The sequence below is a fragment of the Mus musculus genome, chromosome 15 (assembly GCF_000001635.26).
Source record: "Mus musculus strain C57BL/6J chromosome 15, GRCm38.p6 C57BL/6J".
In the NCBI taxonomy this organism is placed as follows: domain Eukaryota; kingdom Metazoa; phylum Chordata; class Mammalia; order Rodentia; family Muridae; genus Mus; species Mus musculus.
Genome location: NC_000081.6, coordinates 76,538,750 through 76,564,106, shown reverse-complemented (window position 1 = coordinate 76,564,106; position 25,357 = coordinate 76,538,750). Strand labels below are relative to the sequence as shown.

Genomic DNA, 25,357 nt, shown 5'->3' with positions numbered 1-25,357 from the left:
AAATCCTGGACCCCTAAGTGACAAGGCTGCCTGGGTCCAAGGGGCTACTGGAGGAAAGCGGTATCGCTGGACCACGGATCGCAAAGTACATCTGGGCCAAGGCGTTGCCAGCCGGGACATCCGCCCAGCGAGCTGAACTAATAGCACTCACCCAGGCCCTAAAGATGGCAGAAGGTAAGAAGCTAAACGTTTATACTGATAGCCGCTATGCCTTTGCTACCGCCCATGTCCATGGAGAAATATATAGGAGACGTGGGTTGCTCACCTCAGAAGGCAAGGAGATCAAAAACAAGGGCGAAATCTTGGCCTTACTGAAAGCTCTCTTTTTGCCCAAAAGACTCAGTATAATTCACTGCCCAGGACATCAGAAAGGCAATAGTGCTGAAGCTAAAGGCAACCAAATGGCGGACCAGGCAGCCCGGGAAGCAGCCATGGGGACTGACACAAAGGCCTCCTCACTTCTCATAGAGACCTCAACCCCGTACACTCCAGACTTCTTCCATTATACTGAGACAGATATAAAGAACCTACAAGAGTTGGGAGCCACATATGATAGAGAGAAAAAATATTGGGTCCTGCAAGGTAAACCTGTGATGCCTGACCAGTTCACCTTTGAATTATTAGACTTCCTTCACCAGCTCACCCACCTTAGCTATCAGAAGATGAGGGCACTTCTAGACAGGAAAGAAAGCCCCTATTACATGCTAAATAAAGATAAGATCCTCCACGAGGTGGCGGAATCATGCCAAGCCTGTGTCCAAGTAAATGCCAGTAAGACTAAGATCAGGGCCGGAACACGAGTAAGAGGACATCGACCAGGCACCCATTGGGAAATTGACTTTACTGAAGTAAAGCCCGGACTGTATGGGTACAAGTATCTCCTGGTATTCGTGGACACGTTCTCTGGCTGGGTTGAAGCCTTCCCAACCAAACATGAGACTGCCAAAATAGTGACCAAGAAACTTCTGAAAGAAATATTTCCAAGGTTTGGAATGCCCCAAGTGTTGGGGACTGATAATGGGCCTGCCTTCGTCTCCCAGGTAAGTCAGTCGGTGGCCAAGCTACTGGGGATTGATTGGAAACTACATTGTGCTTACAGACCCCAGAGTTCAGGTCAGGTAGAAAGAATGAATAGGACAATCAAGGAGACTTTGACCAAATTAACGCTTGCAACTGGCACTAGAGACTGGGTACTCCTACTTCCCTTAGCCCTCTACCGAGCCCGCAACACTCCGGGCCCCCATGGACTCACTCCGTATGAAATCCTGTATGGGGCGCCCCCGCCCCTTGTTAATTTCCATGATCCTGAAATGTCAAAGTTTACTAATAGCCCCTCTCTCCAAGCTCACTTACAGGCCCTCCAAGCAGTACAACGAGAGGTCTGGAAGCCACTGGCCGCTGCCTATCAGGACCAGCAGGACCAGCCAGTGATACCACACCCCTTCCGTGTAGGCGACACCGTGTGGGTACGCCGGCACCAGACTAAGAACTTGGAACCTCGCTGGAAAGGACCCTACACCGTCCTGCTGACCACCCCCACCGCTCTCAAAGTAGACGGCATCGCTGCGTGGATCCACGCCGCTCACGTAAAAGCGGCGACAACCCCTCCGGCCGGAACAGCATCAGGACCGACATGGAAGGTCCAGCGTTCTCAAAACCCCTTAAAGATAAGATTAACCCGTGGGGCCCCCTAATAGTCCTGGGGATCTTAATAAGGGCAGGAGTATCAGTACAACATGACAGCCCTCATCAGGTCTTCAATGTTACTTGGAGAGTTACCAACTTAATGACAGGACAAACAGCTAATGCTACCTCCCTCCTGGGGACAATGACCGATGCCTTTCCTAAACTGTACTTTGACTTGTGCGATTTAATAGGGGACGATTGGGATGAGACTGGACTCGGGTGTCGCACTCCCGGGGAAAGAAAAAGGGCAAGAACATTTGACTTCTATGTTTGCCCCGGGCATACTGTACCAACAGGGTGTGGAGGGCCGAGAGAGGGCTACTGTGGCAAATGGGGCTGTGAGACCACTGGACAGGCATACTGGAAGCCATCATCATCATGGGACCTAATTTCCCTTAAGCGAGAAAACACCCCTCGGAATCAGGGCCCCTGTTATGATTCCTCAGCGGTCTCCAGTGACATCAAGGGCGCCACACCGGGGGGTCGATGCAATCCCCTAGTCCTGGAATTCACTGACGCGGGCAAAAAGGCCAGCTGGGATGGCCCCAAAGTATGGGGACTAAGACTGTACCGATCCACAGGGACCGACCCGGTGACCCGGTTCTCTTTGACCCGCCAGGTCCTCAATATAGGGCCCCGCGTCCCCATTGGGCCTAATCCCGTGATCACTGACCAGTTACCCCCCTCCCGACCCGTGCAGATCATGCTCCCCAGGCCTCCTCAGCCTCCTCCTCCAGGCGCAGCCTCTATAGTCCCTGAGACTGCCCCACCTTCTCAACAACCTGGGACGGGAGACAGGCTGCTAAACCTGGTAGATGGAGCCTACCAAGCTCTCAACCTCACCAGTCCTGACAAAACCCAAGAGTGCTGGTTGTGTCTGGTAGCGGGACCCCCCTACTACGAAGGGGTTGCCGTCCTAGGTACTTATTCCAACCATACCTCTGCCCCAGCTAACTGCTCCGTGGCCTCCCAACACAAGCTGACCCTGTCCGAAGTGACCGGACAGGGACTCTGCGTAGGAGCAGTTCCCAAAACCCATCAGGCCCTGTGTAATACCACCCAGAAGGCGAGCGACGGGTCCTACTATCTGGCTGCTCCCGCCGGGACCATTTGGGCTTGCAACACCGGGCTCACTCCCTGCCTATCTACCACTGTACTCGACCTCACCACCGATTACTGTGTCCTGGTTGAGCTCTGGCCAAAGGTGACCTACCACTCCCCTGGTTATGTTTATGGCCAGTTTGAGAGAAAAACCAAATATAAAAGAGAGCCGGTGTCATTAACTCTGGCCCTGCTGTTGGGAGGACTTACTATGGGCGGCATAGCTGCAGGAGTAGGAACCGGGACTACAGCCCTAGTGGCCACCAAACAATTCGAGCAGCTCCAGGCAGCCATACATACAGACCTTGGGGCTTTAGAAAAGTCAGTCAGTGCCCTAGAAAAGTCTCTGACCTCGTTGTCTGAGGTGGTCCTACAGAACCGGAGGGGATTAGATCTACTGTTCCTAAAAGAAGGAGGATTATGTGCTGCCCTAAAAGAAGAATGCTGTTTCTACGCGGACCACACTGGCGTAGTAAGAGATAGCATGGCAAAGCTAAGAGAAAGGTTGAACCAGAGACAAAAATTGTTCGAATCAGGACAAGGGTGGTTTGAGGGACTGTTTAACAGGTCCCCATGGTTCACGACCTTAATATCCACCATTATGGGCCCCTTAATAATACTTTTATTAATCCTACTCTTCGGACCCTGTATTCTCAACCGCTTGGTCCAGTTTGTAAAAGACAGAATTTCGGTAGTGCAAGCCCTAGTTTTGACCCAACAGTATCACCAACTCAAATCAATAGATCCAGAAAAAGTGGAATCACGTGAATAAAAGATTTTATTCAGTTTCCAGAAAGAGGGGGGAATGAAAGACCCCACCATCAGGCTTAGCAAGCTAGCTGCAGTAACGCCATTTTGCAAGGCATGAAAAAGTACCAGAGCTGAGTTCTCAAAAGTTACAAGAAAGTTCAGTTAAAGATTAACAGTTAAAGATTAAGGCTGAATAATACTGGGACAGGGGCCAAATATCGGTGGTCAAGCACCTGGGCCCCGGCTCAGGGCCAAGAACAGATGGCTCTCAGACGTCAGTGTTAGCAGAACTAGCTTCACTGATTTAGAAAAATAGAGGTGCACAGTGCTCTGGCCACTCCTTGAACCTGTGTGTCTGCCAATGTTCTGACCAGGTGTGTGCCCATTGTTGAACCTTCATTAGACCCTTTCCTCGTACCCCTCCCATACCCATTTCTTGAAAATAGACATTGTTTAGAACTAAAAAGTCCCACCTCAGTTTCCCCAAATGACCGAGAAATACCCCAAGCCTTATTCGAACTAACCAACCAGCTCGCTTCTCGCTTCTGTAACCGCGCTTTTTGCTCCCCAGCCCCAGCCCTATAAAAAGGGTAAAAACTCCACACTCGGCGCGCCAGTCCTCCGATAGACTGCGTCGCCCGGGTACCCGTGTTCCCAATAAAGCCTCTTGCTGTTTGCATCCGAATCGTGGTCTCGCTGGTCCTTGAGAGGGTCTCCTCAGATTGATTGACTACCCACGTCGGGGGTCTTTCAAAACAAACAAACAAAACCCTCTCAGCTTAACTTTTGGCTGTTACATATTGGTGTGCTCCAATGTATACAGCTTTGTGCCAAAAAAACTCCCTTACTGGTAAGAAGCCATACTATCAATCAACCAAACACATAGCAGCAGGATGTCATTGTTTATATGCTATGGATCTTACAGATAGGAGTTATTTACTAATAGTGGGAAAAGAAAGGGAGACGAGGGATGGGGAGGGAAATTAGTTTTTTTTTTGTTTTTGTTTTGTTTTTTAGTAGAATGACATTAGATTGATTAAGAAACATGAAGGGAAAACCCTCTGAGAGTGGGGGAGATGGCAAGGTTGTAGTAACACCCACAGTTTCATATTCTATTTTGTCTATATTTCATGTTGTAAAAGGGAATCTGCACATACATACCTACATGTTGCTGCTGCTTTCTTCTTCGTTAACCCTTTGCCCAGATAATGCTGAAGAGAAATGCAGGGTTCAGCAGCCTTGGGGATATGCAAGCCCAGCTGCACAGAAGACCATAATGAGGAAACAGGGCAGGGGAAAGAGAGCAGACATACTAGCAGGATTGACTTCTGGAGATAAGGTTGAACACTTTGACCAGAGACAAGACTAACCTCAGAATGGCTAACTGCCTTTGTTTCAGTTCCTCAGATAATCTGCTGACCAAATGAGGTATACGCTGTATCTCTAGGATATTAATCTGCTGCCTTCATGGTGATAAAGCGCACACTGAAGAATCACTTCCTGTTTGTGCTCATTGGCATCTGTGGTGATGGGCAAGGTGACCTCTGCTCTCTGGTATTCTATTTAAAGACTGGCTGCAAATGAGAGGGGATAAAATCGAGACATCAATTAAACACACGGGTCCAAAGGCTAACAGAAGTACCCTGCTAAAATTGCTAGGGTTCAGGAATCGCCCCACAAACCACACAAACACTGATCTCAGTCAGAACAGGGATGGTTGATTGAACTCAAACCCTAAGACTGATTGGTCAGCGTCATAGCTCAGAATTCAAGGTGGTATTGAGGATACCACCCCAAACATCTTCTCCTGTCAGCTTATAAAGGCCAAAACTGCAAAAAACCAGAATGAGCCCCCACACACAGGTGAAGGAAACGTTGCTCACTGGTTGGCTCTGACTCAAGACATTTTTGCTGGCTAAACAGAAAAGTTCTAACTGAATTTTATTCTTTGTTGTTATTGTTGTTGTTTTTGTTTTTTGGTTGGTTGGTTTTTTTGTTTTGTTTTGTTTTGGTTTTTTTTTTGGTTTTTTGAGACAGGGTTTTTCTGTGTAGCCTTGGCTGTCCTGGAACTCACTTGGTAGACGAGGCTGGCCTCGAACTCAGAAATCTGCCTGTCTCTGCCTCCTGAGTGCTGGGATTAAAGGTGTGTGCCACCACTGCCGGGCCTTTTTTTTTTTTTTTTTTTTAAGATTTATTTATTTATTTATTTTATGTATGTGAATATACTGTAGCTGTCTTCAGACACAGCAGAAGAGGTCATTGGATCCTGTTACAGATGGTTGTGAGCCACCATGTGGTTGCTGGGTATTGAACTCAGGACCTCTGGAAGAACAGTCAGTGCTCTTAACCGCTTGAACCATCTCTCCAGCCTCCAGGAGCTTTATTCTGATTGGTCCTAAATTGAGCTTATGGTTGTCAAACCTCTTAAGAATAACAACCCTCAGGACATACAGAACATAGCAGGAAACGTGGTCAACGTGACCCTGCTGACTCAAGCTACTTTTCTTCGTCAATGACTGGCAAGCAGCTGGCAGGCATAGAACAAAATGGCTACAACTATGCTGGGGGTGGAGAAGGGGAGGACGACTGGCCTCAACAAAACTTACAGCACATACAACCCGGAGATCCAGTCCCAAAGCTGTTCACCAAAAAAGGATGGTGCTATCTGACGTACTTTGAATCTAATTCTGTAGATCAGGTAAAGCAGGTTAGAATATACACGTAGTACTGAATCCTGATCAAATGAGATCTTTCAGTCCTGTAGAGGGAATGAAAACAGAAACTAGATGATTATACCAGTGGAAAACATTTCCAGTCATATAACGGATAAATTAGCATAGCAATCTAAGGCTTTTTATCTTGGCTATAAAAGGAAGAAACGAAAGGCTGGGCAGAGTCAAGGACACATAGTAAGCACCGCTTTAATTATTTTATTTGACGTGCAGGAGTATCTGGCCTGTATGTGTGTGTGTGCCATGTGTGTACCTGGTGCCCATAGAAACTGGAAAAGGACATCTGGTCCCTGGAACTGGTATTACAGAGAGTTGCAAGCGTGGCTGTTGGGAACAGAAACTGGGTCCTCTGGAAAGGTAGATAGTCTGTCTCCCTAGCCACTGAACCATCTCCCCAGTCCTAAGAAATGGCTTTTTGTTATTGTTGTTGTTTGTTTTGTTTTTCTTTATGAAAATATTTATTTATTTATATTATTTTTATATATGAGTACATCGTAGCCGTCTTCAGACATAACAGAAGAGGGTGTCAGATCCCATTACAGATGGTTGTGAGCCACCATGTGGTTGCTGGGAATTGAACTCAGGACCTTTGGAAGAGCAGTCAGTGCTCTTTAACCGCCGAGCCATCTCTTCAGTCTCCTTATTTTGTTTTTGAAGACAGTATTTCACTGTGTAGCCCTGGCTGTTCTGAAACTCACTCTGTAGACCAGGCTGGCCTCAAACTCAGAAATCATCTGCCCCTGCGTCCGGAGTGCTGAGTTTAAAGGTGTGTGTCATCAGCTGGCCTCTTTCAGAATGTTGTCATCCCTGTACTCCCTCTACCGGGTATATACATATATATTTTTCTTTCTTTTTTTGAGCAGGGTCTCATTATGTCCCATTGTGATGTGTCTCATACATAAGTCTGCAGGGCTGGTTTTCCTGATATGATTTGAATACGCCCATGTGCCACCATGGTCTCAATTTGTATTGATAAATCTTTCTATCAGTCTGTGCTTTGCCGTTTCCAGCCTGGGCTGGAGTTCACTATGTAGACCAAGCTGGGCTTGTACTTACAGAGACCCTCTTGCCTCTGGATCTGCCTCCTGAACGCTGGATTAAAGGCATGTTACACCATGCCTGGCCTCACCCATATGTTTTACTTAACACCCCTTCTGCCCATTGAATGGGTTGTCTTGGTTTTTTCCATGCATTATGTGATCTTTGTAACCCATATTCTTTGACGGTGGGTTGCGATTTACTAATTACAGAGGCTTAAAGATTAGGCTGTGTTGGGGGCTGGAAAGATGGCTCACAGGTTATGAGCACTGACTGCTCTTCCAGAGGTCCTGAGTTCAATCCCAGCCACATGGTGGCTCAAAACCATCTGTAATGGGATCCGATGCCCTCTTCTGGTGCGTCTGAAGACAGCGACCATGTATGTACTCACATACATAAAATAAATAAATCTTAAAAAAAGAAAGAAAGAAAAGAAAAGGTTGGGCTTTGTCATATACAGACACAACTGGATATAGTAAAGGGTACCCAAGAGGCATCAAGGGCTAAGATCGAGAGTTTAATGAGAGTTTCTGGGGATAAGAGGATAGGCTCTGGGTAAGATGAGTCCTCTGACAAAGCTTTTTTTTTTTTTCTTTTTAATTTATTGTTATTGTATGAGTGTGGGTTGATGGAGTTACTTGTGCTGTGGGGTGTGTGTGGAGGTCAGAAGACAGCTTTGTGGACTTGGTTCTCTCCTTCCACCCTTACCCGGTTCCAGGGATTTTTTTTTTTTAACCCACTGAGCCCTCTCAGCAGCTCCTAGAAAGGAATTTAATTGATAACTTTGGGATCTGATTAGCATACTTGATCTTTCTAGGGGATTGAGGTCCGTGGAGATCAGGATATGCCCTGCTCTGAGGTCCTGCATCTCATGCAAAGCATTGGATTGCCAGACTGTCTTGCCCCAAGGGACTCCATTTTACAAGCAGAATCTGACTCCATTTTGAGGATGCAGTCCCGCCCTACAGAAGTGCCATCTCATCTATCCTCCTATTCACAAATAGGGACCTGATGTCCATCTGAGAGATTGGGAGTTAAACAGACTCCCTGATAGGCAGATGGGTAGGGGACAGTTACCTAGGTAAAGGGTAACAGATAATTAAGTGGCTAGGTAATAAACCCTTCCTCTTTGGCTTCCTGACTCAGACAAAGTCTGACATCTTAAAACAAAGCCCCTTTGGGTTTTTTCCTTCTAGCAGGTCCTAATGTTGAAGAACTGGCTCAACAGGTTGGTGTCAGATTAGGCAATGCTTACACAACAGCTGTTGGTCAAACATCCAGATTGTCTTTCTTCAATCTGATTAACCCCAACCCCAAATCAGGGGAGGAAGACCCTTCGAAGACTTTTTTGTTTGATTGATTGATTGATTGATTGATTGATTTTGGTTTTGGGTTTTGTTTTGACAGGATTTCTCAGTGTAGCCCTGGCTGTCCTGGAACTCACTCTGTAGACCAGGCTGGCCTCCAACTCTGCCTGCCTCTGCTTCCCAAGTGCTGGCCAAAGATGTTTTTTTAAAAAACCCAGCCCTCAGAGAAGAGCTGGGTGATAGCTTCCTGAGTCTCCCGTTTGTCTGAGGGTCTTTCTCTCTGTGGGCCTGTTGTATGTGTGTTGTTTTCTTAACCCAAATAAAGCTTCCCCCCCCCCCAACAGATTTAGGAAACATTAGAAGGTGAGGCAATACTGCAATATTTCTCAGATCTCCACTGGCTCGCTACTTGTATCAAGGTTTATGACCAAGTAAAACGAGGCAAGCTCAACGAACAATGGCCAAGGCACCTCGGTGAGGGAAGACACTCTCACAGGGTGAAACCTGTGGACCTTGGACCATGCTCCAAGGTATGGCGAGAAACCCACCCTCACGGGATGAGACCGAGCAACAGCGGGAGAGGCCACTGCGCCTGCGCACAGACCTATTTACATAGGTTTCATACTACTGAGAGTCTGCAGAACTTTCCTATGGGGCATTTTCTATGGGGTGACTGACAGCCCCTTTAGATTAACTGTTAAGGGAAAACACAAAGGTCTGAATTGTGTTTTATCAGAAAGTCTCTGGCCAGGCAGTAATCTTATCTATCAGGAAGTTCAGAACATCGCTTCTCAGTCCCGTAGGTCCCACGGTTCCCGGTGTTATCAGCATTATTTTTGATTAAGAGGGGGATTGTGCGCTCCTCCATGACTTTTATGCCTGCTAGTACACAAATGCCCGCCTAATGCTAGACACTGTTCTAGCCCAACAGCACATGCTCTGGACTGACTGTGGGGAACCCAGGGACATCGTAGTGTCCTTTCACAACCAGTGGGTTAGGGTATTGTTTTCTTTTCTCTTTTTTATTTTTTATTTTTTTGGTTTTTCGAGACAGGGTTTCTCTGTGTAGCCCTGGCTGTCCTAGCACTCACTTTGTAGACCAGGCTGGCCTCGAACTCAGAAATCTGCCTGCCTCTGCCTCCCAAGTGCTGGGATTAAAGGTGTGCGCCACCACGCCCGGCTTTCTTTTTGTGAAAGTTTACTTATTATTATATATAAGTATACTGTAGTTGACTTCACGCGCACCAGAAGAGGGTCTCAGATCTCATTACAGGTGGTTGTGAGCCAGCAAGTGGTTGCTGGGATTTGAACTCAGGACCTTTGGAAGAGCAGTCAGTGCTCATACTCGCTAAGCCATCTCGTCAGCCCCCTAGGGTATTGTATTCTAGTTGCACATTAAACAAAAAACAAAAAACAAACAAACAAACAAAAAACACTACAGGAAGCTGGTAGGATGGCTCAATGGGTAGGGACTTGCTCCCAAGCTTGAGAACCTGAGTTCAATTTCTGGGACCTACATGGTAGAAGGACAGAATGCACTTCTGTAAGTTGTTCTATATGTGCACCATGTCATGTACATGCACATACACTTGCACACTCTCCCTCACACAAAATAAATAAGTAAATATAATCAAAATATTTTTATCAAAATAAATCCACTCCACACCCATCCCTGCTACCATCCCAAGAGAACCACAGCACCCATCTCACTTAAGCCAGGGGGGAAAACCCTCCCTCTGCCTCCCCAGGACAGTTTCCTACCCCCAAATCTACATGATGGCATAGTGACTCCAGTTCAAGGAGGGTTGTCACTCAGCTTCTGGCTTCTGTGGGCACCAGGCATACACACAGTGCAAATCCATATGAAATCAAGTTTTTAAAAATCAAATCAAGGGCTGGAGAGATGACTCAGTGGTTAAGAGCACCGACTGCTCTGCCAGAGGTCCTGAGTTCAATTCCCAGCAACCACATGGTGGCTCACAACCATCTGTAATGGGATCCGATGCCCTCTTCTGGTGTGTGTCTAAAGACAGCTACAGTGTACTCATATAAATAAAATAAATAAAAAATCAAAATCAAATCAAAACTGGATGGTGGTGGTGGTGGGTGGCAGCAACACACACCTTTAACCCCAGGAAGCAGAGGCAGGGGGATCTCTGTCAATTTGAGACCAGCCTAGTCTACAGAACAAGCTCCAGGACAACCTGGATTGCACATCACACAGAGAAACCTTGTCTCAAAAACCAACCAAGCAAACCAACAATATAAATATCTTCAATCCCAGCATTCAAGAGGCAGAGGTAAGTGGATCTCTGTGAGTTCCCGGCCAGCTAGAGCAGATATATTGAGACCCTGTCTCAGACCAATAGCTAGATCAAGAACTCTAAAATCCCTTCCATACTTTATCAAGACAGCTTTAAAGGCATTTTGTTTTGATTTTGTTCCGTTGAACAGGGTTTCTCTGTACAGCCCTAACTGGCCTGGGACTAAATGCATGTGCCTTCAACACCTGGCGCTTTCAAGGTTTTTAATGACTAAGCAGAGACCTTGAAAGCCTCACTGTCTCTTCTGCTCAGGAGATTCTAGAGCGCCATCTAGTGGCCACTCAGTTCAGTCTGCAGGCACTAACTAAGCCTCCGGTCAAAGGATTCTTTCCTGTTATTGATCAGCTGATATTTCTGCTGGGAGAGTTCAAAGTTACTGAGTCTCTTCTGGCGTCAAGTACAATCATCAAAGTGGGAAACCCTTGGAAGCAGTAATGTCCTTTCTCTCTTGTGAGGGAAGGCCGGCTCATATCTGACGACCTCACACAGGTTGAACCTGAAAAAGGACAAATTCCTGGACCATAAGGAGCCCAAAAAGAAGGGCATCCCTCTTCCTCTGAGTACTGATGAGACCCTGGGGTTGTGCGAGCTCTTCTATTTTTTCATTAGATATTGCAAGAATCAAAGTTACATTCTTTTCTTTAAAATGTATATCTGACCAGGGCAAGTGTCCAGAGAAGCTAGAGACTGGAAGCTGAACTTACAAGTGATTGTAGGCTGCCCAGTGAGGGTGAGAGTCATTCTTCAGTCCTCTACCTTGAATGGTAAGCATTCTTACTCCAGATTTCTCCAGATTCCAAATTATATTCCTTATTAGTACAGGGGTCGTGTTTCTTTTTCTTCTGTGATGACCGCCCTCTCTTGTTAACATTCCAGTACTCAATCCTCCTCAGTAGTACTAATGACAAGCCTGGTCAACAAACCCACTTGATCGGCCTCTTCACCTCTTCGGTAGACAAACTTCCATTCCTCTGTGGTCCTGTGTAACTGCTAGGGGCAGTGTATCTAAACTGCAGATCCAGTGAAGGTTGTCTCTTCAGCTCTTGTTCCTACCCTCTCCGCTTCCCCCTTTTAAAAGATATAACAGTCTTGATTTTAAGTGGTGGCGCACGCCTTTAAGCCCAGCACTTGGGAGGCAGAGGCAGGCGGATTTCTGAGTTCGAGGCCAGCCTGGTCTACAGAGTGAGTTCCAGGACAGCCAGGGCTACACAGAGAAACCCTGTCTCAAAAGACTAAAAGACAAAACAAGACAAAACAACCCCCAGAGCCTGCTATAATTCCCACCAAACTTAAATCCTACTACCTTTACTGGCAGATCCTAATCCTGAGGACCCTGCAGCTTTTCTGTGTGGAGAGACTCCGCCTCACCTGCAGTAATAGATAATAAGCCTTATAGGATGAGCCTCCTTCCGAGGCTACTTTGTTCACAGACAGAGATGGCTTATGGAGGTACGACACAGACTTTTCAGGGAATACAACCGTGAGTTTCACAAAGGTGATAGAATGTGGGTGCTTTGGGGGTAATTCTGCATCAGCCTCCAGAGAAGAAGTAATTGCTCTCACTAGAACTTTCCAGCTAGGGGCACAAATGGGACACCATTTAGCGATGCCTCAGCCCATGCTTTCTGTACCTGTGCAGTCACCTGGAGAGAGAGGGGTTTCCTCACTGCCCATAATGCCCTCTTAAATATGCCACTGAGATTCTGACCGTATTAGATGTCATCTGGCTTCCAACCCAGGAAGCTCTTACACACTGCAAAGCCACAGAGAAGACTATTCTGACATGACTCCCACTCCAGGCTGCCTTAGTTCCCAATCCTTCTTCTACAATACCCCCTCCCCCCAACAGGAAACTCATGGGCTTTAGATCAGAGCTGCTGCAAAGCCGCCCCAGAGGGATGGATACACAAAGCCCAGTACAGTAAACTCCTGCTCCCTGCATCTTCCCAATGGGACAGTTTTCATCAGGCCATGAATCTGGGGACCAGGGCCCCCCAACTTCCAATTGAATTCCTCATTACAGGTATAACAATCCCCCCAGACCTGTGGTCTCATTCTTTCTTTTGTTGTTTCATTTGTTTTGTTTTGTTTTTGAGACAGGGTTTTTCTGTGTCGACCAGGCTGGCCTCAAACTCAGTGATCTACCTGCCTTTCCCTCCCTCCCTCCCTTCCTTCCTTTCTCCCTCCCTCCCTCCCTTCCTTCCTTTTTAAATTCTGTGTGCCTATGACATACAACTCATGAGACTTGGTCCTCCCCTTAACTATGTGGAACCCGGGGACCAAACTCAGGTCATCAGGCTTGGTGACAAAGTGCCTTTTACCTACTAAACCCTCTTTCCAGTCCTTTTGTTGTTGTTGTTGTTTGTTTTTGTTTTTTTGTTTCTTTCAAGACAGGGTTTCTCTGTGTAGCCCTGGCTATCCTGAAACTCACTCTGTAGACCAGGCTGGCCTCGAACTCCGCCTGCCTCTGCCTCCCGAGTGCTCGGGTTAAAGGCGTGCAACACCACGCCCAGCCTTGCCAGTCCTTTTATCCCCCTTAATATGTATTCATTTTTGGTGTATATCTATTTTGCCTGCGTGTGTGTATGTGTATTGTATGCATGTCTGGTGCCTGAGGAGGTCAGAAGTGGGAGGCAAAGGCAGGCGGATTTCTGAGTTCGAGGCCAGCCTTGTCTACAAAGTGAGTTCCAGGACAGCCAGGGCTATACAGAGAAACCCCTGTCTCAAAAAACCAAACAAACAAACAAACAAAAAGAATCCCTCTGGAACAGGAGTAACTGATGGTGGTGAGCCACCATGTGGACGCTAGAAACCAAAGCTGGGTCCCCTGCCAGAGCAGCAGCAAATGCTCTTAACTCTCTAGCTCCACCTTGTGGTATGATTCTAAAGTTGGTCATTTGTGTTGTCGATCTGAGGAAGCCAAAGACCCTGAAGCATTTTGTGGCCTATTCAACATAAGGGAGCTATGCAGGGGGAAGACTGGCAAATAAATTTAACACATATCATGTACAAGGGACTGAAATATCTACTAGTTCAGGAAAATGCCTGCATCAGACAGATAGAAGCACCAGTAACATGCAGTGGGTCTGAGATACAACCACTTTGCTCATAGGATATGTGATTTGTTGTTTTGAGCTCCCTCAGTCCCTACTACCTGATAATACCCTGGCTGTTTTACCTTATTCCCCCCCCCTCTCTCTGTCCCTCCATTCCCCCCCACACACCTTTATTTTACTGTCTTCTTCTGTTCTTCCTCTCCCCAGTCCCCTCTTTGAATTTTTTGAGGCAGGACAGCCTGGGATTTGTAGTGATCCCCCTGCCTCTGCCTCCTGAGTGCTAGGATTACAGGCATTCCTTGCTCGCAGTACCCAGTCTGGCTTTAACTTCCGTGATGCCCGAAGAACGTAAAGCACTTTAAATATCATCTCAGCTGCTTGGTACCTTCTATCTCCTGGGAAGATGGAGAAGGCTAATCTAATCCTTGAGAGATTTCTCATTTGACTCAAGACTTGGCCTACACTTCCTACCATTGCGATTTATAACCCCCCCCCCCAACAAACCCAGTCCCTTCAAAGCCCTTTACAGCAGGTCCTTGTTCCAGGCAGATCTCTTGCTAGGTTCAACATGTCACTGAGACAGAGGAGCAAGGCATTCACTGACTAGTGGGAAGAGCAGAACCCCACAGTTTGGGATTGCCCCTTATACCATCTAAAGAGAAAAGGCCACTTGGAGCTGCCTGGGTCATAACTGATCTAGTCCTCCTCCTGTCTCCAAGCAGCCAGCCACTGTAGGCCTGTCACCATTCGTTAACCTGTCAGTAATACCATATACCTGTCACTCTGAGATATGCCTGCTTCCTATTCCAATGAGATCCAGGTAAAACCTACCTGAACACCACCAGACTTTAATGGGTAGCCAAGATTCTTTCTCTCACCTTCAAAGTTCTAGGATATAATTTTTCAAGGTTTCTCTTATTCCAGGGACATCCTATAAGACCCAATCCAGTTTAGAATATTTATCCTAGACTTGCGCCATCAGGGAGACTTACAATATTCCTGGACACCTTGAATCACAACATTGTCTTTAACAACTCACCCCAACATGGCTCCTCTCCTGGCTCAGTTTCCCCCTCATCTTTACCATCATTCCCCTCAGACTTATCTGTCCTTCTGGTCAAATCCGCTCACTCACTCCCTGCTCACTCCAGCCCAAATAATTATTATTTTACATAAGTACACTGTAGCCATCTTTAGACAGGCCAGAAGAGAGTGTCAGATCTCATTACAGATGGTTGTGAGGCACCATGTGGCTGCTGGGAATTGAACTCAGGACCTTTGGAAGAGCAGTCAGTGCTCTTAACCACTTAGCCATCTCACCAGCCCTTATCTGTCCTTCTGAAGTCACGCCGTGGTTTCATTTTTGGCCATTGTGAGCCAGTGGTGCTGGCATATACCTGTAATCCTAGCACTTGAGAAACTAAGGCTCAGGGATTCAAAGTTAGCTGGGCTATATAGTGAGACTGAGGCCAACCTAGGCTACATGAGACCTTGCCTCAAAATAAAGAAAGGGGAAAAAAATCAAACATAACAACAAAAATATCCGTTTTGCACTTCACTGTTTCCCAGCTCTGCAGCCGTCCCTACAGCTCCTCATCTCTTCTTGTCACCATCTGTGGGAGACCGTGGTCTGAAGGTGTTTTCTGGTAACTACCTCTCCAGCACTACTCTCTGGCATTATTCTTTTTGCCCCTCTCATACTTAACCTGATTCAACTGGACTCTTCCATTAAGTTTTGAATGGCATTGTCTTAGGGATATCAACTCTTACCACCGACATCAGTGCCCGTCTCTCCACTGGAGCTCTCTCTCTGTCTCCGTGTGATGACATAATCTTGCTGTCTACCTCTTATCATAACCACTCCCTCCCCTCCTCAGGATGCTGCTCAAGCATTTTCCATGGCACAGAACTATGACCCTATGATTAATGCAAAGCCATCTCCCCAGCCCTCCATAAAAATGAGAAAGACAAACATCATCTCTATCTCCCACGAGCTGGGATTAAGGGTGTGTACCACCACGCCTTTAACTTTCTTCGATATTACGTTCTATCTTGTATGGGGGAGCGTGTGCCATGGGGAGTGAAGTTTGGGTCAACTTGTGGGTCCCAGAGATTGAACTCAAGTCCCTAGGCTTGGTGGGGAGTTTCTCTATCCACTGAGCCATCTCTCCGGTGTGTGTGCACTTCTATGTCTCAGTTAGGTTTCTACTGCTGTGATAAAACACAAGAGAAGCTTGGGGAGGGAAGGGTTTATTTCGCCTTCCAGCTTATAGTCCGTCATCCAGAGAAGTCAGGGCGGGATCCTGGAGGCAAGGACTGAAGCAGAGGCTGTGGAGGACCACCGCCGCTCACAGGCTTGCTCAACCTGCTCTCTTACCGCCATTCAGAACTACCCGCTCAGGCTCAACACCACCCAAAGTGAACTGATCCCTCCCGCACCATCAATCAAAGAAATGTCCCACGGGCCAGCCTGGTGGGGGCATTGCCTGAACTGAGGGTCTTCTCAAGTGACTCCTACTGCTCCAAGTTGACAAAACATGTGCCAGCACATAGGACAAGAGCTTTACCTAAAGGCCTTCTCCCCAGCCTGTGTTCTGCATCAACATGCCTCATTCTATGCTACTTATTTCTAAAAGTCGCCTATGTCCATGTTCTCCTGTCTGTGTGTGTGTGTGTTGGACGCGGGTGTGCATTTGAGGCTAGAGTAGCACTTGTCACAGGACTCTGTCGCTCTCGTTTCCATTGCCACGGATAATGTCCCTGTCACACTGCCAAATGTTAAGGAAGCCAAGTGTGGTGGCACACTTTTTAATCCCAGCACTCAGGAGGTAGAGACCTGCAGATTACAAATTCAAGGTCACCCTGGGCTACACAGTAAGACCTAATTTAAAAAAAAAAAAAAGATTTGGGGGGGGAGGGTATGGGGGACTTTTGGGATAGCATTGGAAATGTAAATGAGGAAAATTCCTAATAAAAATATTTTTAAAAAAATGAAAAGGCATTAAAAAAAAAATTTGAAGCCAGGCATGGTGGCGCACGCACTTTGGAGGTAGAGGCAGGTGGATTTCTGAGTTTGAGGCCAGCCTGGTCTACAGAGTGAGTTCCAGGACAGCCAGGGCTACACAGAGAAACCCGGTCTCGAAAAACAAAAGATTAAAAATTTTAAAAATTTAAAAAAATAAAAAAAGATTTGATACATGTGAATACACTGTAGCTGTCTTCAGACAGGGTCCATTTACACTTAGTACAGCTAATGACAAGGAGAGTCCTGCCTGCTATAATGTGTCCTTTACATCTGGTCTCCCAGTACTATCAGAGGGCATCAGACTCCATTACAGATGGTTGTGAGCCACCATGTGGTTGCTGTGAATTGAACACAGTCAGTGCTCTTAACCGCTGAGCCATTTCTCCAGTCCCGGACATAATTTTTTTTTAAAGTTGTTTGACATAAATGTAAGGGTTTTATTTGGGGGTGGGGTGTAGGGTGGGGAGTGGTTCAAGACAGGGTTTCTCTGTATAGTCCTGCCCATCCTGGAACACACTGTAGACCAGGCTGGCCTCGAACTAAGAAATCTACCTGCCTCTGCCTCCCAAGTGCTGGGATTAAAGGCATGTGCCACCACTGCCGGACAAGGGCTTTAGTCTCAATCCTCAGTTACATGGTTTGAGAATGAAACAGCTGACCCATATGATATCCTTATGCCCACTTTAACAACATTCTGCCTTTTAAAAAAGGATCTCATGGGGCTGGAGCATTCGCCACTCTTATAGAGGACATGGGTTTGGCTTCCAGGACCATGTGGTGGCTCACAACAATCTGCAGTGTTTCCTTAGCCTTAGCTGAGGAGTTATATTTATATAACATATATAGCATGTATATTATATATATATTGGAATAGAGCTCCACACTCTACATTATCATTGGTTGTGGTTGTTTGTAATGATCTCCATCCATTACAAAAAAATTAATTTCCTTGACAAGGGGTGAGTACTACACTGATTTGACTAGACCCTGGAGAAGGAGGTCTGGGATTTTTTGTTTCTTTTGTTTTTTATATTAAGTAGAGTTGGGGTTTAATTAATACTTGGAATATAAGCCTACTGAGCACAAAGGTTAAGAGAAGGAGGAGGGACAAAAATAAGACACACCCGAAGACATGGGTGTGGACTTCAAGGCTGGTTCAACCTGATGTACTCCCTTGTGCTGGTCTTTCCAGGAATCTAATCGCAATATAAACCCAGCGAGGCCGTCCCAGGGCCTGACAGTCTATCCTGGAGGTACTGCATATACCTGGTGGAGAGGGCATTGTGTTAGGTCAAGCTGGACTCCAGGTCCACTTACACTTAGTACAGCTAATGACAAGGAACGCCCTGCCCGCTGTAATATATGTCCCTGACATCTGGTCTCCCAATCCTGTCTTGTATGCTGAATAGATGTCTCCAGCTGTGTATTTTGTTCAGTTGTTTCTTGACAGAGGGTCTCATCTATAGCTCCAGTTGACCTTCTAAGCACTGGGGTTCAAGCAGTGTGCCACCATGTCCTGCAAAGTATGATTTCTGTTACTATTAATTCAACAATATACAGAAAATTTTCTCCTATAGATTTCCATCTTTTTCTTTCTTTTTTTCCGAGACAGGGTTTCTCTGTGTAGCCCTGGCTGTCCTGGAACTCACTCTGTAGACCAGGTCGGCCTCAAACTCAGAAATCCCTGCCTTTGCTTCCTAGTTGCTGGGATTACACGTGTGCACCACCACTGCCTGGCTTATTATGTGGGATTTTCAACATACACAAAATCAGGTCAAATAGTCTAAGACCTTGAAAAATGTACATTTCAGTTTCAACAGCTGAAGCCTATCTTACACCAGGCATGGCCCACACACTCTGCCAGGCTCCTCTGAGGAGAACACCATCCACTGCGTTCTTCCATCCCCAAGTATTTGATAGCACTACAAGATAATTCTTTTACAAAGTCTGGTAGTTCGTGCCTTTGATCCCAGCAACTGAAACAGAAACAGACAGATCTCTGTGAGTCCTATGCCAGCCTGGTCTACATAGTGAGACCTACCCTAGCTCACAAACAAACAAGATCAGGTTACGCTACAGGAGATTGTCTCAAAACAACAACAAGAAACTATTTTTTTTTTAATTTTTTCTTTCCCACCTTCCCTTCTCCATCTTGCTCTGGCCTATAGGATTTTGTTTGTTTGTTTGTTTGTTTCTCATTATGGATGGTTGTGAGCCACCATGTGGTTGCTGGGGTTTGAACTCATGACTTCTGGAAGAGCAGTCAATGCTCTTAACTGCTGAGCCATCTCACCAGTCTGAAACTGTACTATCTTAACCACTTTTCTTGTCTTTGTTTTACTTTTGGGACAGGATCTCTCTATGTAGTCCTAGGTATCTTAGAGCTATGTAGAGATCAGATTGGCTTAAACCGACAGAGACACACTTGTCCCTGCCTCCCAGGTGCTGGAAATAAATCACACTCAGAGTACAGGACAATGGCTTAAAAAACATTCAGAATGTTGTGTAACCAGCTTACCACCATCCAGCCCGACTCTTTTGTCTTACAAGACAAACTTTGGACCCATTAAGCATTCCCCACCCCCACCTCTACCATTTCTGTACTTCTATACAATCGTGTTTTGCTTTTGTCTTGCAGTGTTGGAGACTGAACCCAGTGTCTTGCACATTCTAGACAAGTACTCTACCACTGAGCTACACCCCAGTCCTGTTCCTGTAGTCTGAATCAAAAAGGATAATAAAAAGAATTACAGCCGGGCAGTGGTGGCACCCGCCTTTGATCCCAGCACTTGGGAGGCAGAGGCAGGCGGATTTCTGAGTTCGAGACCAGCCTGGTCTACAGAGTAACTTCCAGGACAGCCAGGGCTACACAGAGAATCCTTGTCTTGAAAAAAAAAAAAAAGATTTACAGAGTTAAATATACATAGGGGCTAAGGACGTAATGCAGTTGTTAGACTGCTTGCCTGACATACTGACATAATGCCTCGCCCTGAATTTAGTCCCTAGCACTGAAGAGACTGGCATGGTGGTGCGCATCTGTAGTACCAGAACTCAAGGCAGGAGGATCCTTGCTAAGTTTGAAGCCAGCCTAGGCTACTTGAAATCTTGTCAAGGAAAGAAAGGGAAGGGAAAGGAAAAATGACAGACAGACAGGAGGGGAAGAGGGGAAAGGAAGGGAGAGAAAAAGACAATGAACGTTAGATTTGGAGCCCCAGAAGCTCTAAGCACAGCAACAAATGGTTTCCTTGGAGGTAAGATGGGGTGGGAGGGGCTAAAGCGGCTATTTCTTGGAACTGCTAATGCTCCACACCCCCTCTTGTCTTCCAGTATCATAGAAATTAGGGCGCTCTGAGTTCAAGTGTGGTGACCCTTGAAGGATTATCCTGTGTCTCCAAATCAGGTTGAGTCTCTGAGCAGGGTTGAAAGGTTTTAACATCTGCGGCTGCATCAAAACCCACTGCTACTGGGGACTCAGTGGGCTAAGAAACCAGGATGGGGAAGACATTAATGTTAAGTCATTCTGTCCCCAAAAGACAAGCCTTGGGGTTGGGGATTTAGCTCAGTGGTAGAGCGCTTGCCTAGAAAGCCCAAGGCCCTGGGTTCGATCCTCAGCTCTGGAAAAAAAAAAAAAAAAAAAGACAAGCCTTATCCCTGTATCATAGGCTGTCTCACATCTGGAAAAGAGGCTACCCCTGAATGGCCCTTTTCTGATTTTTAGGAGCTAAGGGGACATTCATGGTGGTAACACAGAAAACTGTGCAGTGTGGCTCCACACTCAAGGGACTGCCTTCTGGGACAAGACATCCTGCTTCAGCGGCTGTCTTCTTGTGGGGTATCTTCCAACACGCTCCCCCAGACCAGGACTCAGGCACCTGGATGGTGGGCTCTCCTGACTGTCATGAAAACCTGTGGACTTGGTAAACAGCCTTACCTTCATCCTGGATCTGTTGTTTTACACCCTGTGTTATTTTGACCCTTGCCCCGGTTTTCTGTGGCAGGACAGGAAGGCACTAGAACTTCAAAGAGTAATAGCTTCCTCAAATCACCCACTTCTAGCACAGGCTGGCCAGGATCTGGGGGACCCGTTCCCTTCTCTTCAGGAGACCCTACGGATCTGAAGGGCTATGCTGCCCCGTGGCCCTTGGACGTAGCACACCTTGCACAAATCCACATGTGAGCATAAGGCAGAGGCTATGGTCGGATCACTGACCCGAGGAAGCCAAGAAAGGGAGCCAGGAGGTGGCTCTCCCAGTCTCTAGCCTCAGGCAGCCAAGGAGGGAGGGGCCCCAGGCAAGGGTGCTAAGCAGGGACAAGGGCAGAGTACAAAGGGGAAAAGGGTCAGTGGAAGGAGAGTCCTGCAGAGTTGAACCTTAATACTGGTCTCCCTTGCTTTACTCCTGCATACCGCCCTTACCTCTGCCGGCCCATCAGTGCCTGCCTACCTTGCCCTATCACTCCCGCTCCTCCTAGCCAATACCTGAGCTTCGGAAACTCCTAAGAGACCAGGGAGCTCCCCCCTGCTCAGGTGATCCTGACTAGGTCTGGAGGCCAGGAGGAAAACAAAGCCAGGCGGCCAATTCGAGGACAGAAGTGTTAACGTTCAGAAAGATCATCTGAAAGAACCGGGTGGAAATCCCCTTCTCCCACGCAACTCCTGTGAGTTCAAAGTCACCCTGGTACACACTTGGTGTTGTGTGTCCCTCACAGGTTTCTCTCTCTAGTCTGCCCTAAGACAGAGAGAAGGCAGAAACCCAGGCTCTCACCCTGGCATGGCCTTCAGACCCTCATAGCTTCAAAGGATCTTCCCAGTTCTACCTGAGGCTCCAGTCCTTTGTGTGAGAGCTTTAGATCCACTCAGCCCAGAAACAACCCTACAGATGCCACAGGGCAAAGGCCCAGGAGTTTGAGTGGAAGACAGCTAGCTATGTGTCTACCTAAAGGGACACATTGTGGCTTTGACTATAGAAGCTGGAAACTTTATTCGCTGGAGGTCTGATAAGCAATGCTGTCAAGTTCAAAGGTCCCAAGAGGGTCAGAACTTTAAAAGAAAAAAAAAAACAAAAAAACCCCCAAAAAACAAAAAAACGGCCCTGGGGGCTGGAGAGAAGGCTCAGTGGTTAAAAGCACTTACTGTTCTTCCAGAGGACCTGGGTTCAATTTCCAGCACTCTCATGGCACCTCATAGCAGTCGGTAACTCCAGTTCCAGTGGATTGGATATTCAATTTTGACCTCCTCAAGCAAAATACCCATGCATATAAAATTACAAAAAAAGTAAAGCAAAATTTGTACCTGGACCTTGCACCAAACTCTGAAGGTGACGATCTTGGCAGAAGGGTCTTGTGTGTAATCAGCCCCCACCACCCCCCCAAGTTTCCTTGTTGGTTGACTTCCCAACCATGCCAGACCCTCACACCCTGAAGACGCGGTGTGGAGCAGTGAGTGACCCTGCTGCTTGTCCAGCCAATCGAAGGCATTATCCTGCTTCAGCCCCACATGGGCCCTGGGAGTTGGCCTTCAGCTACCGAAGTAGTCCCAGAAAAGCAAAGCAATCATGTAGGAGTCCTGAGGTCACCCAAGGCCCTGCAAGAGCCACTAGGCGAGTGGAGGAAGCTATAACCAGGATCCTGGGGGAGAGGGGCTGCCTACGGAGGGAAGGAGGCCTGGCATAGAGCTGTGCTCATGGGATTAACAACCCATTGGATGAAGATGTTTTATTGTGCAAATCCCACAGAGGTCCCAGGGGTGAAGGCCGCGCAGCTCCAATCTATCCCTGGGTCTGGGCCTGCTCTTTGGTCCTCACACTGGTCTTTTCTCCAAAGCCAGGTCTCTTGTGGAGTGTGAAATATCCATATTATCTGTGTGTAGGGTGGCCACCTTGGGCCACAGGACCCAGGCACTGTGACCATCCCTCCTACCCTCCAGGTGGAGACAAGTGTGAAGTAACTCCTACACGTCTGGGTTCAGAGGCCACACTGGTCCACACAGTCCTTTCCGCTGCGAAATACTCGGTAGATGCTGGTAGGAGGGAACATGGCGACCGCACCCAGCAGAGAGCCCACCTGAATAGCCACGCCAGCAGCGAGCAGTGCTGGCCGGCCTCCGCTGTGTAACATGGAACTGATCGCCACCTTGATATACGAGAACGTGCCTGCGCACAGGACCCATGAGAGTACCTGAAAGGGGAGTGGGGCGGGGTGTCGTAGAGGGGAGATTCGCAGCAGCGGGCTGAGCATGAAATTCCCCTGCTATGAGACAAGCCCTGTTCCTGTTTCATGTCCCCATTGTACTTACCACGAGGACCACACCTGCAGAGGTGCCCACCAGAGGAGGACAGGGACTTAAGGCTGCCAGTGTCATCAGGTAGGAGCCCAAGAGCATGCCCAGCAGAGACAGACCACACAGCCCTGCCAGAGACCTGCCAAGGATGGGCTGGGATCAGGACTGGCTGTGCCAGGCCCTGGCCCACCTCAAGCTCTTCCCCATGGGGGCTTGGGAGTCCGTGAGCACCTGCACAGCACTGCCATGGCCAGAAAGCAGGCAAGGGGGTTGGCACAGCTACCCAGTACGACAGCCAAGTGGTAGGCCAGGCGCCCATAGGGCAGGCAGGAAAAGCTCTGTACAGCGGGCAGCACGCCATTGGTCAGAGCATTGGTGATGGCCAGCAGGCCCAGTAGACAGGCACTTCGGGAAGAGAACAGCTGATGGGCCTTAGGGTCTGGGCTGGAAACAATGCCTGCCACCTGGCCTGGTGGCTCCTGCAAAGGTGAGGCCTCTTCCTCTTCCTCTTCCTCCTCTGTTCCTGGTGTTTCTACCCGAAGCCCTGTACCTGTTGTGGGTTCAGATGTCGGGGATGGCAGTAGTAACAGGAGGCCTTGGAAGGCAGCTGCTGAAGTGCCCAGAAGGGCAGTCAACACCCAGAAGAACGTGGTGGCAGAAAACCGTTCAGGGAAATTAATGGGAGACACCTCGATCGGAGGCCCAGTGGTCCTGTTGGCAGGCACATGCAGGCACTCAAGGCGGCCCACCCCTTGACCCAGGGCTAGCACACAGGGCAGGAGGGCACTCAGGCCCTGACCCAGGAAGAAAGACCGTAAAAAGGGGGGTGGGAGGTGGCTCAAGAAGGGCAGGAAAGTGACATTAGAAGCACAGCAGGCCAATGCCAGCACAAACGCCAGCGTTAGGAAGGCCACTGAGTACGGCTTTCCTGCCACTGGGGCCACGTGGTTCCACAGAGAGGCCAGTAGGCCTGTGCCCACTATGCCTAGCCCCTGAACCACTCGGATGGGGACTTGCTCGCCCTTGCCGCGAGCCAGACGCCTCCACAGAGTCACCAGCAGCAGACCCAGGTTTCCCAGCGCCACAAGCACAGAGAGGTAGGAAGGGAGGCTCCAACCTGCAGTGGAAGGAGGAGATAGTGTAAAGGCACCAGGCTAAGGAACGAAGAGCAGCAACAGCAGCAGCCTACCTCCGCCCACTTCACTCACCCTCCGGGAGCTCTTTCACCACTACCGGCAGCTCTACCCAGATCCCGTTGACAGCAGCCCAGGAGCCCATGCCGAAAAGGGCCACCAGCAGATGGGTCAGCACCAGTCGGCCCAGCGGAGGTGCTGCCATTAGGTCAAAGGTCAAAGCGGGCCCTCCAGGACAAAGCGAAGGTAACAGTCCGCCCTTTTCCCACGTAGATCCAAAGCTTCTCTAACTATTCTAGAGAAAAAAAGAGTCAAGCTTTTTCACCTGGACGGAGACAAAAAACAAACCAAAACAAACCAAAACAAAACAAACAAACAAACAAAAAAACATGCGAGTGGGCAGAGTCAGGGTCTGAGGTGGCCAGATTGCAAAACCAAGGCACCTGGAGGGAGGCGGCGGATAGATCAGGAGCTGCACCTACCATGGAGCCTGCACCGGGACCCTTCTGTACAAGACTGGCAAGCGGGGGAGCGAGAAGCTGGCTTAAAGCATGGTTCCGGGGAGGAAGATGAGCGAAAGAGCCAGTCCTTGATGCTTGCGGAGGACCAAGTCTTGGCGCGGCTAAACCAGACTGGATGACAGCTAACTTCAGGCAGCCGGCGTGGATCGGCAAGAGGTGTGGCTGGCTGACTTGATTCGATTCTGGGCTCCTCGGCTGAGTGCGGTGCATCAGGGGCGTGGGGCCGGAGCAGCCCGCCCAGCCCCGGGAGCACGCCACTTAGCCCGGAAGGCAGCCAAACCCCAGCCAAAGGGTTGTAGTAAGACGCCGGCTAATGCGCTAGACTGCGGCGGAAGTCCCACCCCCGGAAGCTAAGTGTAGTGTAAAGGAGTGAGCTAAGGGGCCACGCCCCTTCCTCTCTGCCCACC

General features: G+C 48.2%; 1 protein-coding gene and 1 long non-coding RNA gene across 3 annotated transcripts; both read right to left on the bottom strand.

Annotated features, from left to right (window-relative positions):
* Nucleotides 1-4,246: 4,246 nt before the first annotated feature.
* Nucleotides 4,247-6,672, bottom strand: Gm35739. Its single transcript, XR_384210.2, has 3 exons — nucleotides 6,144-6,672; nucleotides 4,908-5,111; nucleotides 4,247-4,796 (listed from the first exon to the last, which is right to left on the bottom strand). It is a non-coding gene; the product is annotated as a predicted gene, 35739 (long non-coding RNA).
* A 9,556-nt stretch (nucleotides 6,673-16,228) lies between these two features.
* On the bottom strand, nucleotides 16,229-25,293 carry Slc52a2 (solute carrier protein 52, member 2). Of its 2 annotated transcripts, none has more exons than XM_006521151.4 (5): nucleotides 24,912-25,293; nucleotides 24,505-24,719; nucleotides 23,528-24,413; nucleotides 23,312-23,435; nucleotides 16,229-23,193 (listed from the first exon to the last, which is right to left on the bottom strand). In XM_006521151.4, exons 2-5 carry the CDS (start codon nucleotides 24,632-24,634, stop codon nucleotides 22,981-22,983), a joined length of 1,353 nt encoding a protein of 450 aa, XP_006521214.1. In that variant the 5' UTR covers nucleotides 24,635-24,719; nucleotides 24,912-25,293; the 3' UTR covers nucleotides 16,229-22,980. The 2 variants fall into 2 exon arrangements, with proteins under 2 accessions (XP_006521214.1, NP_083919.1); NM_029643.4 differs by having other exon boundaries at nucleotides 24,505-24,724; nucleotides 24,912-25,277.
* Nucleotides 25,294-25,357: the final 64 nt, after the last annotated feature.